General features: G+C 43.8%; 1 protein-coding gene across 3 annotated transcripts in view; it reads right to left on the reverse strand.

Annotated features, from left to right (window-relative positions):
• dscama (Down syndrome cell adhesion molecule a) overlaps positions 1-15,665 on the reverse strand; it is a 76,018-nt gene that overhangs the window by 17,281 nt on the left and 43,072 nt on the right. For all 3 annotated transcript variants that reach the window (XM_047607440.1, XM_047607438.1, XM_047607437.1), the window contains exons 4-11: positions 9,767-9,913; positions 8,917-9,195; positions 8,425-8,700; positions 7,669-7,965; positions 6,109-6,384; positions 4,760-5,038; positions 4,516-4,635; positions 3,427-3,606 (exon numbers count right to left, since the gene is read on the reverse strand). In XM_047607440.1, the coding sequence (XP_047463396.1) occupies positions 3,427-3,606; positions 4,516-4,635; positions 4,760-5,038; positions 6,109-6,384; positions 7,669-7,965; positions 8,425-8,700; positions 8,917-9,195; positions 9,767-9,913 (1,854 nt within the window). The remainder of the gene's footprint in view (positions 1-3,426; positions 3,607-4,515; positions 4,636-4,759; positions 5,039-6,108; positions 6,385-7,668; positions 7,966-8,424; positions 8,701-8,916; positions 9,196-9,766; positions 9,914-15,665) is intronic.

The raw sequence follows: 15,665 nt of genomic DNA on the forward strand, positions 1-15,665 counted from the left end.
TAGGGGGCGCTATTTTCTTTATGGACTGATCAGCAGTCGCTTTTTTCCTCTAGAAATAAAGCCCTACTGCTGTCAGTTTATATACTTTCAATAAATACATATCAAACACATGTTTTTCTCATTTTTGAATGGTTAATCTAAAAGTAAACTTCTATTCTCCTTTGTTTATGTATAAGAGCTGGCTTCATCATGCTGGGCGCACACGGGGAGGGTGATCTACGGTCTACCGGGGTTTGCAGACGGGCCAGTGTGAACCACAGGACACCCCTGCTCAGTGGGGCCATGAGGGGCGAGGCGAGAGCAGACAAGCTGAGATGCAGCTAGCGTTCTTGCCCTGGAGGCACACTGTAAGTGGGCGCTAGAGATGAGAAGGCCTGGATGGGGCGGGGGGGAAGGGAAGAGGGCTGTGGCGATCGCGCAGAAATGACTGGTTCACTGGCCGACTGCAATGTACTGAAATAATTCTCTTAGCTGCACAATTGGTTTGGACGTGAAGCATGATACCAAATATACTGCCTGCAGAAAGGAGCAGGCTTCTGTGCTACTGCTGCAAATGTATAAGATCAAAGAAGAAGGCATCAGAAAGAAGAGGGGACTTCCTTATGGCTGTCCGAAGGACCTCGTGCTCGGGAGACTGCTCAGTGACCATAAGACCATTTAGCACTGCTCTTCACTGAAGCCTCATTATTATTTGCTCTGCCCTCATCGCTGTGTCTGCAGACATTATGATGTCTAATAGGCTTGATTGGTCTTAATTGGCTCTGATAAACATTGAGTGGCTGTTGACTGACTCTGATAGCATCTGCTGTGGATTGGTAATGAATTGACTGAATTGCATCTGTTTTGGAGGTAGGGGTGCTCGACTGAAAACTGCGCACAGTCCTTTGAAGTTCTACTTGAAGCCAGCGTCAAGACACAACAAAAAATAGATTAGTGCTCCTATTGCAAAGCTCAGAAAACAGAAATAATCACAAACTCAAGTGCATACAGCTTGATCCCGTTGCAGTGCGTGTAAGCAATTTCTGCTGTCTGTTAGAGCAGTGGTGGTTTTCCGGCTGAATGATGCATGGTGTATATGACAAGACATTAGCCCATGCACACACACTTATAACAATGAAAGTGCCAAGCTAGGACACCACAATAGCTGCAATTCATTTCCCAGGGAGTCCACCACAATAGCCTGGCGGAGTGGGATCTATCTAAAGCACTGCATTAGCTGCCTGGCCCATTATTCTTTTGTAATGGCTGCACTGCACTGCACTGCATCTTTGCCCTTACACTACGGCTTTGCATTAAAGTGCACTGTCCTGCGTGTGAAATTTGCGTCTTCCGTGTGCGCTTATGAGCTTGTTTGCTCACCTGTGCAACATCTTCTGACCTGACAGCATCTTCACCATGTTTGTGTACAGTACATCACAGAGCTTCTGATTGAATCCATTGATCTATTGGTTTCTTTGCCGACAGATCAAGTCACATTTGGACAGCCAATAATGCACAGTGAAGATCACACTATCTATCACGTGAGCACTTCATCATGCGTCAACTAGTGTGCCTCCCTAATTGGCTCCTAAGCCTCTTAGGCAGCCGCCACTGCTCAAGTGGTGTAGGCTGGCCTGAATAAACAACATAAAAACAGCACAGAGTGTACAGAACATCACAGCCTCAGACGTTATAGTGGACTACACTGTACCTGTAAAGCTCAGGGAGAAGCTTTAAGGGTTAATGAGCTTGTTGGCAACGCACTAACACACACACACACACACACACACACACACACACACACACACACACACACGGGACATAGGATGAGGAGTGGCCTCCCTGTCGTCCAGGGAGACCTGAGTAATAACAGCAGGGAAAAGACACAAATAAAGAATAAACATATATCTACATCATCATCTTTTCAACTTTAGTGCTTTAGTCTCTCCAAAGCCTGCTAGTAAACACATCCACCCTGACTCTGGTTCTGTTCATGGTTTATTCCAGTTGCTATAAATGATCAATAAGGTCAGCGACCCTGTGATTAATCTGGTTAAAAAAATTTGAGAGCATCTTTGCTCTCAAATTTGGTAATGGACCTTAAAACAGCACTAGTTAATTTAGTATATGAATTGTGATCTTGATTGGCTTAGAAACCACATATGATGTCATGAGAAACACCCAAAAATAGTACCGTATAGCCACTTTCATTTTACAGCTTTATTTTTCTTTTGTAAATAAACGGATGAAATACAACTGCGAAGCCTTTCAGCTGAGAACTGAACAAACTCAATAGGCTGACGTGTTCCGGTTAAAGGGTCCGCAGTGAGAGCCTGCGATTCTGTGCCTCTGTGCATGCATGTTTGTCTGCGAGGGAGTGTGATGGGCTGCAGACAGGAGGGGTCATGAAGGAGCGCTAGGTTATTCGGCTGTGGCTGGCAGACAGTGAGACGCTCAGCAGGGAGCATTCTGTTCTGGCTTGATAAGAGCCACAGGGCATAAGCCTCATCTAGCGGTGACTGATCAAAATGAGCACCGGGCCACAATAGACCAGCTGGAGATCACACACTGTGCACACACATGCAAATCTGTAATCACATGCCCAAACTGAAACTCACAGATCTGTACATTTTTGGTAAAATTTCAGATACATTATTCGCAATGTGTTTTTTTTTTTTTTTTGGACCTCGGAGAGACGGACGCAGTTTACACCGTTACTGTAGACACATTTCAAATGTTTCAGGGTTAAGCCGCATGAACTACAATTAAATCAGCAAAGGAAATCCTTTATATTTCAATTATCGATGTGTGTAGTGCATATTTCTGTACTACCTATGTGATGACTGATGGTGTGGGACATATATTATCTTAATATGTATTTATAATTATATTGTCATATCAATCACTATATCCTCATGTTATGATCTCTAATGAGTTAGAAACACAATGAGTGTTATATGCTACACTAAACTAGACTTTTATAAAAATAAAAAATTGTATTATCCTTTGTAACCATAAAGGTAGGTCAATATATTATATACGGAGAGGAGGAGTAAAGACATGACACATTATAGAAAGACAGACAGAGGGAGGACGTGGATGACCTCCTCCTCAGCCCTCTTTTCCACATGGCAGTTCCTGTCTGCATGCCGGGCTTAATTGAGAGTAGCTAACTCCTTAACTACACAGCAGATAAATGCTGTACTTTCAGTAAGAGAAACAGTTGCGGTGGCTGTGTGCGTTGTGTTACTGGTGTTCATTCAGGCACCACCATGACGCCATCTTGCTGGTCGCCTGACTGCAACAAACCGACTCCAGTTCATCTCACTTGGCCGGTGTTGTTCTGAGGTGACTTTTTACTTTAACGTCACCAGCAGCCAGGGCCGGCAAAATTAACACATCAAGCATGTTCATTTCCATTGTTCAATAGGCCGCATTTTTACTTACTTTTGACATTAAGAAACATGGACTTGCTGACATCCGCCCCAACGTCATTGCTGACTCTACACAGGTAGAAGCCGCTGTCTTCTTCCAGCACGTGTTTAATGAGCAGAGAGCCATTGACCAGCACTTCGATCCGAAAGCCTGAGTTGAGGGCGATGGGTTTGAACTGAGGGACCCCGGACCCTGGTAGAGAAATGAATGAGTGTTTGTTGGTGATAAACCAAAGTACTGTACAGTTAGACATACACACTTAGAGAGCTAACTTAAAGTAGGAAAACCACAATGGGAAATATTGACAAAGAGTAATAATTAACTGTTATATGACTGTGATAAGGCTAAACTATTTTGGAAAAATAATACATTTTGTTAACTGCTATGTATCTAAGAAACAATAGGTGTGTGTTGGTATTATAGTACAAGAGAATCTACAAACGACTGGCTACGGCATACATACATTGCACATATAAAGCTGCAAATTTTTTTATTTACATGAACAAATTAATTCACAATAACAATCATAATAATCACAATAATAATCCTAATAATTAATAACACAATTAATACAACTGTGTGGATATAGGACTTTGTAGGCTGGGCTGAAGATGAATATTCAAAAAATATATTCACCATTCCCGTACACATGCCATCCCTACCCATACCACTAAATGCCATGCTACACCATGGTACATTGCCCAGCCAAGCTGGAATAGTGCTATATTCATTGTCACACAATTTTACACTTATTTCCTATTTCCAGAGAAATAAAAGCTCTTCCTTGAAGTGCTGCTGTTTTTCATCTTGTAGTGTCTATTTAGACATGGGCTGCGTATTTTTAATGCATTCAACCTCAAGGCTGTGGACATTATGTTTATGTTGCTGGCATATGCAAACAGATTATCTACCACAGAGATTTAGCTTGCTGTAGGTCAAAAAAAAAAAAAAGAGGAGAGAAAGAAGCCCAACAACAAACAAACAAACAGACGTTCACTTTAGCAAGACTGTCAAATAAAAAGAAGAACAAGTTAGACGTTTTTCAAAACCCGCACAACTCCAGAGGGACAGCTACGTTTCGTAGTTGTGACGTGTGTTTACCTTTAGAGAACTCCCACTGGATGGTAGGAACAGGGTAGCCCTCAGCTGAACAGTTCAGTATCACTGCCTTTCCATATATGCCGTCCTGGTCCTTAGGTTGCACCACAAATTTGGGGGGAACTGCAAGTAAAGTAGGCATTGGTTTAGAGTTATATGTTGTAAATCTAGTTTAGTCCATGCATTTTTCTTTTGTTCACCTTCCCACTCTTTCAAAACACTTCACCACATCGTCCCCCCTCCTCACCTCGGACAATGAGCTGGCTCTGGTGCTCGACAGCAGCGGCCTGGTTTCGCGCGATGCAGGTGTAGTTGCCGTTGTGCATCAGAGTGAGGTTGGAGATACGCAGAGAGCTGGTGAAGTCTATGTTGTCTATAGTGACCCCCAGGCTGGCAGGGATTGGCCGGCCGTCCTTCTGCCAGGTGATGAAGACGGGTTGGTCTCCGGACATGACCACGCAGGGGATGAACACACGCTGGCCGATTGAAAAGCGAGGGAACTCAAATGGGTGGATGGTAGGCGGGACTGTGGAAGAGACAGATAATAACAAATACTATTCCATATTCATTTAAATTTACCTTAACATGCAAACAGCCCAGGTCTAACTCCAGTTAATATGGCTCAAAATGATTCAGCTCTCATGTGCATATTAACACACAATAAGTTTGAATATGTTCTCTTTATGACTTTGAAGTCTAAATACAGCGCTGTGTTTTGGAGGATTTCATTCCATCTCGTGGAGAAGCTGAATTCTCTCTCAAACAGCCTGCACATAACATTTGCTCTCACTCTCTTTTCCTCTCTAGGGACGCTGTAGCCATCGTGAGAACCAGATGCTTTGGAAAATTAATGATTTAAAATAACATTGGAATAAGCGGCACTTCAGCGCTTATTTAATTCACAGCAAAATAGGCATAATAGGCTCCTGGGGATTCCCTCTCTGCAGCGGAGGAATGCTAAGCAGCCGAGAGGCAAATTAGCCGAGGTGGAATAGCAGCGTAGCTTTGTCTATGCTGTGTGATTTCCCCCTCGCACACTTGTTAGCACGTCAAGACTCGCCAGAGAGAAAGAGAGAGACAGTGAGAGAGAGAGACAGTGAGAGAGAGAGGAGGGGGGGTGAATTTGCACCTCCGACATTTCAAATTATGCAGCGTCATTGAAGAAAGAGAGCCATCTGAGGTTATCATCATCTGGCTTGGCTGGGTGCTGTCGCATATTCAGATGAGCTCCAGATAAGCTTTGGGGGATGATGGAGATGGTGCTTTGCTATCAGTGAAATTTGATACACAAATATCCCTCTGTGTATCTGTGTTCTCTGCAGAAAGAAAAGGTACGGCGCTGTTTTAATGTGACTTCTAAAGGCGATGCACCAGCGTGCACATCAAATGGAAAAACACCACAGGGTCAGTTTGCCGATGAAGTGATAAAGTGATTCCCTTGCCCTTTGAGATTAATGATGGAGTACCCAAGAATGCCCTGAATATTTGAATAAGTCATAGTGTGTATGCACGTCTCAAATAAATGGCTATAATTATCAGGCTCGGTGGTGAGTAATGAGCTGTGTAAGTGTAAATAGATCAGACTAAAGCCCGTACCTTTCACAGTAACATAGACGCTCTGGTGTGTCGACAGTTGCGGCTGCACCAACACATTGCACGTGTACTCTCCTTCGTCCACATCCTTCTGCACATCAAATAGCTTCAGGGTGCCATTGTTCTCGAAGGCCCGCTGCCGGTGGTTGTAGGGCAGCAAATTGGAGTCCTTGTACCACTTGATGGAGTAGTACGGGTAGCCAATGACCCGGCAGTGGATGTACATGTCCCGCCCAGCGATGGCAGTGAGGTTTTTCATTGGTCTGATGCTGGCAGGCCCTTGAAGGACACATTGGAGAGACAACTCTCTTAAAATGATTTTGAGGTGGGGGGTGGTGTTAAACATAGTTGTGCTGTGTTGTGTGTGTTTTTGAGACACCACAAAAGTCACATGCCTTGATACATTCTGATTGTGAGGAATGAAGACGTCGCCCAGGCTCGTTTAAGGGTTTCAGACTGCCTGATTAAGTCATTTAAAGAAAGATCTCAGAATGGCGGACAGGTCTTTTTCTTTCGTACAACGTTTATTTTTGTCTCATCAGAGCCAGGGACTCGTGTACCGTTCTGTTTGAGACTGTAGTGAATATTACCTTCTGCTCCCACCTCTTCGGTGCTGGCTGTGATTGCCTCTGACAAGCATTAGAGTGGAATGTTCCCTTTCTGCACTCATGAAGCTATTATCAAAACCATTACTCATGTTGCCGGCTTTCACACACACTTGTGAAAAACCAACAGAATAACCAATAGGCTTCCATGGCTCAGTGTCTATCAGGGAAATGGACTATCAGGCTTCTCTTTAAAGCACTGGAGAAGACAGTTTAACTAGGCTCTGTAGTGTACTTTGAGCACAAGCATATCCTGGGTTGCTACTCTCTTTAGCACGATTAGGGAGCCAACGATGTGAGAAACAGTCATTACACTTTCTCCGCAATGGCACCTGTGGAAATTTATCTTCATTGCTTGGCTGCGTTCTGCATCCATGGACCCTTCAGGGCTGGAGGATCGCCCTATTTAGCCTTACAACATGCAAGGATGAACACAATCAAATTAAACCAATCAGGGTACAAAAAGTATCATTCCCTCTTTGCAATAGGGACACGCTAATGACCTTGCACCAAGCACGGGAAGCCTCAGTGGCCAAGTATTACCACTACATGGCAATAGCTATCCAACCAACCATGTCCCTGTAGAGAGCACATACACCTACAGTCAAAGGCTAGTGCTAACGGTAAATCACCCTAATAATGCCCCAATATAAAGCTGGTGTTTGGTGAGGAGCGGGGTATTAAAAAGTTAATGCTGCTTCCAGTGACTGATTATCAGAACAGTTACCACTGGACTATCTGCTCTGTTTCTCAGAAGAAACCTGAGTACACCTATTATAGGGTTTCTAAGTGCGAGAGAAACTACAGCTCCTTAGAAACTTAGTCAGGCATTCTTTCAACATCTGCACATCTGCGTGCGTTTAAGGCTGCCAATTAAAAACAAATCAAAACAGAATAACTCAAGACATGTTTATGTGTATATGTGATGGTGTGCTGGAAGAGTTGATCTGACAAGCACCTCTTACGTTTATTCGCGCCTGGTAGGAAACTGTCCCGGCTGAGTTGTTGCAGATGCACCGGTACACCCCTCCATCTGGGACCTGGGTCTGGCTGATGTTGAGGTGGCTGACCACGTGGCCTTCGGTGTTGGTGTAGTGGGATATTCGATGCCGGCTGTCGCGTGTCACAGGCTCGTCGTCCAGAGTCCATGTTACCCGGGGCTCCGGCGTCCCCTTCACAGTGCACGACAGTGACACAAACTCGTTGATATTGTAGACCTTCTCGCTGAATGAAGCCTGAATCTTGGGGGTGCCATCTGAGCAGAGAAACAAGATTGACATGGCAGTGTATTTTATTTTATTCTGCACTAATTGCCCTCATGGTGAATAATTTGGAAACAATATTTGAGGCCTTTTTAATGATAATCTTTTTAAAAAGCAGACTGCCTTTTCACTGGAACACAGGCATGTCTGCTGTACAGTCGAATTGTTAGCAGATCAATATAGCTCTGACTCCACAACACTACTGATTGTCAATACCCTCCTTACATTGGTGTGGTCATAGGAGGGAGACACTGCAGCAGCATCATGTAGCAGTATGCAGGCTTTACAGAAAATCTAATAAAACAGGCTCCTCCATATACATGAGCAACATGCAGCAGATGTGAGCACAGGCTCACAGACACAGTTTGGATTTACACGTAGACTCAAAAGACAAAAATCACACATGACAAATCAGTTAACCGACACACACACGCCTCACTGGGAATGCTGACCTTCCAGGATGACTTGAACAAAGTCCTGGGCAGACATCTTTTCATGTCTGGCAAAGCACTGATAGGCTCCTCCGTCGCTCTTGGCCATGCCAGCCATAACCAGGTTCTCCCTGTTCTGGCCTGTCATGCGGACACTGTTGCTGGGGTAGATGAGCTCTCCGTTGCGGTACCAAGACAACTGGTACTCTTCAGAGCCGGTTACACCACATGACAGCGACACCTGGCTTCCCACACTGCCCTTCACCTTCCGTGGACTCACAACAACCTTCAAGGGCTCTGTAAGTGAGAGTGGCCGCAGCGTAAGAACGGAAATGCAATTATTTGTTTGATTCACCGCAGTATCACAATTAATTAGACAGCGGAAATTCTTCCTAACCCTTCATGGAGCAAAAATCTGAAACAGCACATGTAGCTTCCCAGCTATCCCATGTTTCGACAGTGTACAGACATAAATCAACCCCAGTGACTCAGCACCAGCCCAGGGATACTGACCTTTCACAAGCAGCCTGCCAACCACCTCAGCATTCCCATAACTGTTCCACACCTCGCACACATACGTCCCCGTGTCGCTGGGATGGGCTCTCTCTATCAGTAGGCCTGTCACACTCTGTCTGAAGCGTGTGTCTGGCTCCAGTGGCCGGTTGTCCTTTAGCCAGCGGTATTTGGGTGCGGGGTGACCAGAGGCCTTGCAGGGCAGCTCCACTCGATGAGATGCCATCACCTCTCGACGCTCGAAGCTGTCCAGGATGTGGGGTGCTGAGTTGGTTGGATCTGAAGTGGGGGTGTATAGGATGTTTTATGAACAATGTCCAAATAGATATTCTAAAGTCCTCACATTGAGCTTCATTTGGGATGATGGAGGGTGGAAGGTAGTGTTTTTATCTATCCTCCTAACATTCGTTTCTGCCTAACTGTTTCCACCTGCCTTGTAAATGCCTGTAAACTCCTAAACCTAAATTTATAACCTCGGTTTTCTGTTACAAAAGAAGACAGCAAACTGATGCCATGTGTGAAATCAGTTTATCTTTAAATCTTTAAATAATTTAAGGAAAGGATGGGTATATTATGTCTCCCACACCTTCATCACATGTCATCCCCTCTTTAACTCTGGTATTTTCTCCTGTCATCCTCTGTTTTCATCAAATCTGATACAGTACATGTTTTTCTTTTCTTTTTCTTTTTTTGTTTTTACAAGAACATACTGTATTTATTTCCACATGTCACCAGCGTGCACATTTGAACTCAAGCTAAATCAACCATTAAATGTCTATTTCATGCATATAACAGACTAAGAAATGATGTGATACTTGCTGCTTTCAATCACTGCTGATGCTCCTCTTACCTGAGACAATGAGGCGGGCGCTATTGCTCTGTCGGGTCTCTCCTGTGTATCGATGGCGTGTCATACACCTGTAGTTGTACAGCCCATCCTCCATTTGCACATCCAGGATATACAGGGCTCCCGTCGATGTGATGAGAAACCTTGACACTGGAAGTAAACAGATAAATGAGGTGTATTTAGCCATTGCACGTTACTTTATATTTTAAATAAATAAAGTCTTAATGAAACAAGGAAAGTGAATTAAGCAAATGGCACATTTATGTAACACATAAAGAGCATAAATAAGCCTCTAGGTAATCAGTATAATATATATATATTATACTGGACTTGGAGACTCGCTACAGAACAAAAAGCATCTATGAATCTCGCTATTATTCATTAGTCTCCACTCTGTTCTCATTTGGCCTAACTGTCCGGTGCAATAAGAGTTTCACTAAAATAAGCAATGACCTTTAGTGCAGCCGAACACAACAGAATATACACAAGATGATACACTGAAACACAAAAAAAAAACAACGCAAATGACCAACAGCATCTCTATGCTTTCATTTCTAACAGTTTGCCAGTACAAATAATCCTCATTTATCCATCTGAATAAACTGACGCTACAGTACATGACACATGAAGGGAACAAACAAAGGATCAGCTGCCATGTCTATGCTCTGGAATCACTACCTTACACCTTCTAAAAGAAGGAAATACAGAAAATCCAATATTGAAGTCTCTTAGCAAATATTTGCAAGTCAAGTGAGGTACGCAGCTCTGTGTGATCGTAGTCACCAAACATCTGCTGCAGCCCATTTAGCTCAGCACAGCTCTGAGGCGCAGTGACAAGGCTGTGTGTTGTGTAGCAGTGTAACACAGCTCGTTATCATGTAGCTCATCGCTCTCTTCTCTCTCTCCATCTCTTGGGGAAACTCTCTCTCTCTCTCTCTCAGGTTCTCTCTTTTTTTTTTTTTTTGCCGCTCCAGACTAAAGCAAAGGCAGCCAGGGATCACAGACAGCTTTGATAAGGCATGGCTGCGCAGGTTGGGTGTGCTAATATCATGCTAATGTAATGCTAATTTGTGTGAACACATGGAAGTAGAGAGAGGTAGTCAGTGTTTATGAGGAGTGATGTGCGCTATAGCTGGTGGCTGCCGGGGTATTTCGTGTCACCGATGATCGAGAAGCCTATCTGGGATGGGGATCAAATGGGGCGACCGTACGTTGGGGGATTCTGGCAGTGCTGCTGGAGATATCATAAGCAGACTTTATGGGGTGTTGAATTACCCTCATTTAGCCCTGGCATGACAGTTTAACACAGATTAAGACCGCAGCCACAGCCACTTGCACAGTGAACGCCTAAAATATTGGAAATAAGCGCAAGATACGATCATCGTGTTAAAGATCCTATCAGGAACAGTCCAGCTATGAATCACCCATTACTGTAAACATGATTAAAATGACACTTTGCTACTGGTCTGGTCTGACACTTTATGACTCTTAAAGCGCAAAATGCACTAAACTTGAGGGAAAAAAATGTAAGCACATCACAGTTGGGGCAGTCCAGGTGTGATAAGAAAGGCATGAATGAGAGGACACAGGGAGGAGAAAACATAGAAGGAGAGGGAGGAATACACAGAGGAGGGTACTGAGGATGCTATTGTGAGCAAGTGTTGACCTAGTTAGAAATGAGAGACCATGGATTCGATATCCTGAAGGAGATTTTTTTTTTTTTTTTTACAGCTTGTGGTTACGAGGATAAAATGAGAGAGATGGAACAGATATCCCTGTGTCCATAGTCCTCAATTACCTACAGAGACAAGCCACACAATATGATTTTCATTTTCCTGGTTGCAATTGGAGTGTGTTTTAAAGCAGAAAGAACCCAGCCGAAGAAAGGGGATATGAAAGGGAAGCGGAAGGCTGTCTCTTCTGTCTTCCCCTTCTCCCTTTTCCTTCCTTTCCTTTGAAAGTTGCCTGGTATCAAAAGTTGACGAGCTTATGAATGAGGGGAGCTTTCATTAGAACAGGCTGCCTGTCACGGTGACAAAAGGCAAGAAGGGCCGGGTGAGGGGGGTACATCTGTGTTTTACATGCACGTTGAATGAGACACTCACAATGGCATGTGTGTTTAAATGTTTTGGGGTCTACCAGCAAATTAAACTGTCTTTGGCTTATTAGAGAACTTCTCACTCATTCTGGGGGAGAAAAAAAATATGTTTTTTGCAGCCTTATCCTTTCTCACTTTTTTTTATGTTGACAATAATTCCTCATTGGTTACGAGAAAATAAAAGTAAGAAGAAAGGAAAAATGACACTGTCTTGGGATGACTTGTAAAGCATGTGCTGAAATGGGATACTTTCCCAGACTGTAAATTCCTCAAGATGCTTCCTCCCATTTAGGAGTTTTTATGTTTCAGTCGTGTGCAGCAAGCTGTCATCTAATTATAGTCATTTTACAAGTTCAGGGTTCTAGCGAGATCACAAAGTCACATCACAATCCGTTTCGCAAGGCTTCAAATGATGTGCTTAAAATCCTTTGAGAAACCAGTGGCAACTATAACTGTGGGTTTTTACAAAAATAGCAGGAATCCTCTCCGACATGCTAACGCCACAGCTAGCTAGCTACCTTTGAAAGCTCCTCAGACCGAATGTCATTGAGTTTTGCCCGTGATGTAAGGTTACACAGATGGTTCATCCAATCACCTGTCAAGCATTTGAAAAAAAAATGCCTGTCCTTTTCAAAACAATTTCCAATGATGACTTCTCAAATGTAACAAACCATCTGGTGCATCCTGCTGCATATTTAGACCACTGCAGAGAGAACAGAGGGCGGTAGCCAAATAAAATGTAACAACGGTTCAGGGCCATCGTAATTGATTGCATTCTTGATTCTTGGTTAGATTCCACTTCTGACCCAGCTTGTGCTCACTACCAGCAACAGAATTGATTGTCTGACACAGAGCTGCAGGCCTACATTGCTGTGTGTGCATGTCCTTGTGAGCTGAGGACATTTCTGTGCATACTTACTACCACTGCAGGTTCTCGAAATCGCGTCGGCTTGTGCGCCCGTATATTAAAGTCTTTGTGCGTGAGCACACGTACATGTTTCTCTGGAACGTGTGCGCGCAAGTGAGGACCAGTCAATAATAACGATCAAAGGCGCTCCATTACGCTTTTCCCTGCTCTTCTATGCTCCCCGCCTGCCGCATACTAACACGGCCTGAGAGACAGCCTCCACTGTTCTTGTAGTGGGTGTGTTAGCACGCTAGGCATATGAGCACGTGTCTGTGTGCACACACCTGTGTGTTTTAGTGTATGTTTCTAAAACTATGGCTTTACTTCACACCAGGTGGCTCGCTGGACCATCAGTCGTCTCCTCTTTCCTTCCTCGGTCCACACAGCTGCTTTGGCATCGCCAGTGCTACAAACACAAGTCCCTTTCTGTGGATCCACACTCAATAGCTTCAATTAAACCCCATATAAGTCACGCTGAGCCTGAGAGTAGACCCTTTTTACTCACTGAGACGGCGACGCATTGCACTAAATTTTGTTGTGACGCATAACAGAAACAATGAGGATCTTGTCTGTATTCTAACACTTTTCACCCGGGACTGTTTACATTGGAGAAGACAGTGCATGTCATCAACAGACATAGGTTAATGTATACCAAGGACTAAGAGAGGCCAGTGAGGTGGAACAGAGTGACACATGGTGACACAGCTCAGAGAACTTAGACCTACACACGCTGGGCGACCATCTGCATTAAAAAAAAATGCATTTTAACTTAAGGAGGTAGCTCCGCAAGCGCCGTCATTTCACTTTTCCACGGCTGAGACACGAGTGGGGAACAGATGAGATGGGAGTGGGAGGTGAAGAAACAGAGAGTGAGAGAAAGAGAGAGGAGGGAGAAAAGATCAAGAGGGAAGAAGCACCTCTGGGATACAAGCACTCTGTCATCTAAAATGACTTACAAATTAGCTAACAGCTATGCGCTCCCAGCGAAAGGAAAAAAAAAAGACACAACTTTCATATGCTAATGCAGATCATGGCTAGAGCAATTATCAAAAAAAAGTATCAGTCCTGTCTGTCTGACAGATCTCAACAGGAAAGCAGCACTTCTCTTCTCTTCTCTGTCTTCACTGTCTGCTTTCCTCAAATGAAATATGCTTCTAGAGGAAAAATACCGAAAACAACCCAAGTCGAAGACATTGCGACAATGTAAATTGAGAACATACAGACTTTACCACCGTTGTGTGCAGTTTACAATCTTACGATCCCAAAAAACTCAGAATCAGATTGATATCACCTTGAACACCACAACCTGCACTCCTCTGACTCCCCCAAAGAACTTTTCGATGGTCTGACCTGATCAACGCCAACAGTCTGGACGCCACTTACGGCAAAAAACAACAGAGTCAGCTAAACAATGCAGATAAAAATTGCTTCCTCATCACTCTGCTGGCAGCGTCCCCGCTGTGCAACTGTCTTGGAGCGTATTAGTGAGTGGAGGGTCGTCCCTGGAGACAGCTGGGGCCCACAGCGTCACCGTAACCTTGGCCACTCAAAGTCACGCAGCTTGAAATAAATAAAGAAATAAAAATAAATCCATGCTGCTTGCTCGGTTGGAGATAAACAAACAGCCAACGAGGTCTTTTAACTACACTGAAGAAATACAAGTCAAACACGGGTGGCGTAATTTAATTTAATTTTCAACATGAAAACAAATGCAGTATTTTGTCTGCGCACACGCACTACTCAAAGCCAGAGCTTCCACAAAACAACCACCTTCTACTCAGCTCGTTTGTGTAAACCGCAGCCACACTGCAGCCACGTTTGCCGCCACGTCGGTTGCTGCGACAAGAATGTCACGCAGGGACTGTCACCAGAATTGCCAGTGTAGTCTGTGAGTAATAATGAGTGGATGATGAGCCAAGGAGGGTCTGTGTTGTAATTAGGCCCGGTCAGAGTTATTGGCAGAGTGACTCCAATTTGATCAGGCTGGGAGAAGCGTATCTACGGAGAGAGGGGGGACCCCACCAATTTACAGCGTCGCTAATAAAAATCATCTGTCATTCTTTCAGGAGGCAAACTGACAGCTGCGGGTGTTACCATGGCGACGCACTGGCCACCATTCGCCTTCCCTTAGCAAGCAATAATCCCAGCGCTGTAAATGGTGGAGACATGAAAACACATATAGTACATGGTCCTGGAGTAAAATTGAATATATGAATATATCTGTCTCAATACCATTGTCAATCTGTGATATAATTTTATTATTGGTATTACTTTGTAGTCTCTACACAAGATCTACAGAATGTCTTTGTCCTGAAGAGAGATTACTCAATTGATTTTCTTCAGGTTTTATCCTTTTTTTCCTTCAAGTGTTTTTACCCCTTCACTAATCCAACGGTCGAGGAATGAAGGCTGTTACATCATATACTGAGCAGATCTCAAGGTAAATCCGCGATTTGGGGCTAGATAAATAAGACAGACTTGACTCTTCCTACTTGTGTCACTGCCTGCAGTGATAAATAATACTCCTCTTAGTGCCTGAGTATATTTAGCTCCTCTCTTAGGAGTCTACTGTACCCTTTTAACCACCCTCTCTAAAGCAGAGTTAGCTTAGCATTAACCAAAAAAAAAATACACACATAAGAAGTTCAACAACTAGAACATACTTCACTTACACTTACACAGTGTACACATAGACAGCACATTCATGTCCACAAAGTGATAAATTAACATGTCTACTGTGACAAAATGAATCAGAAATCCAGCTAACTATTTGTTAAATAAAACATTTCATTTTTTAAATATGAGGAATCACACGTTTCTCTGGACCACGCAGAGTTTTGGACGTTTGTTGAATCAAACAAGACATTTGGCTTTAACAAAGTCTTTCTCTACGACAG

This window comes from Mugil cephalus, chromosome 15 (assembly GCF_022458985.1).
Source record: "Mugil cephalus isolate CIBA_MC_2020 chromosome 15, CIBA_Mcephalus_1.1, whole genome shotgun sequence".
In the NCBI taxonomy this organism is placed as follows: domain Eukaryota; kingdom Metazoa; phylum Chordata; class Actinopteri; order Mugiliformes; family Mugilidae; genus Mugil; species Mugil cephalus.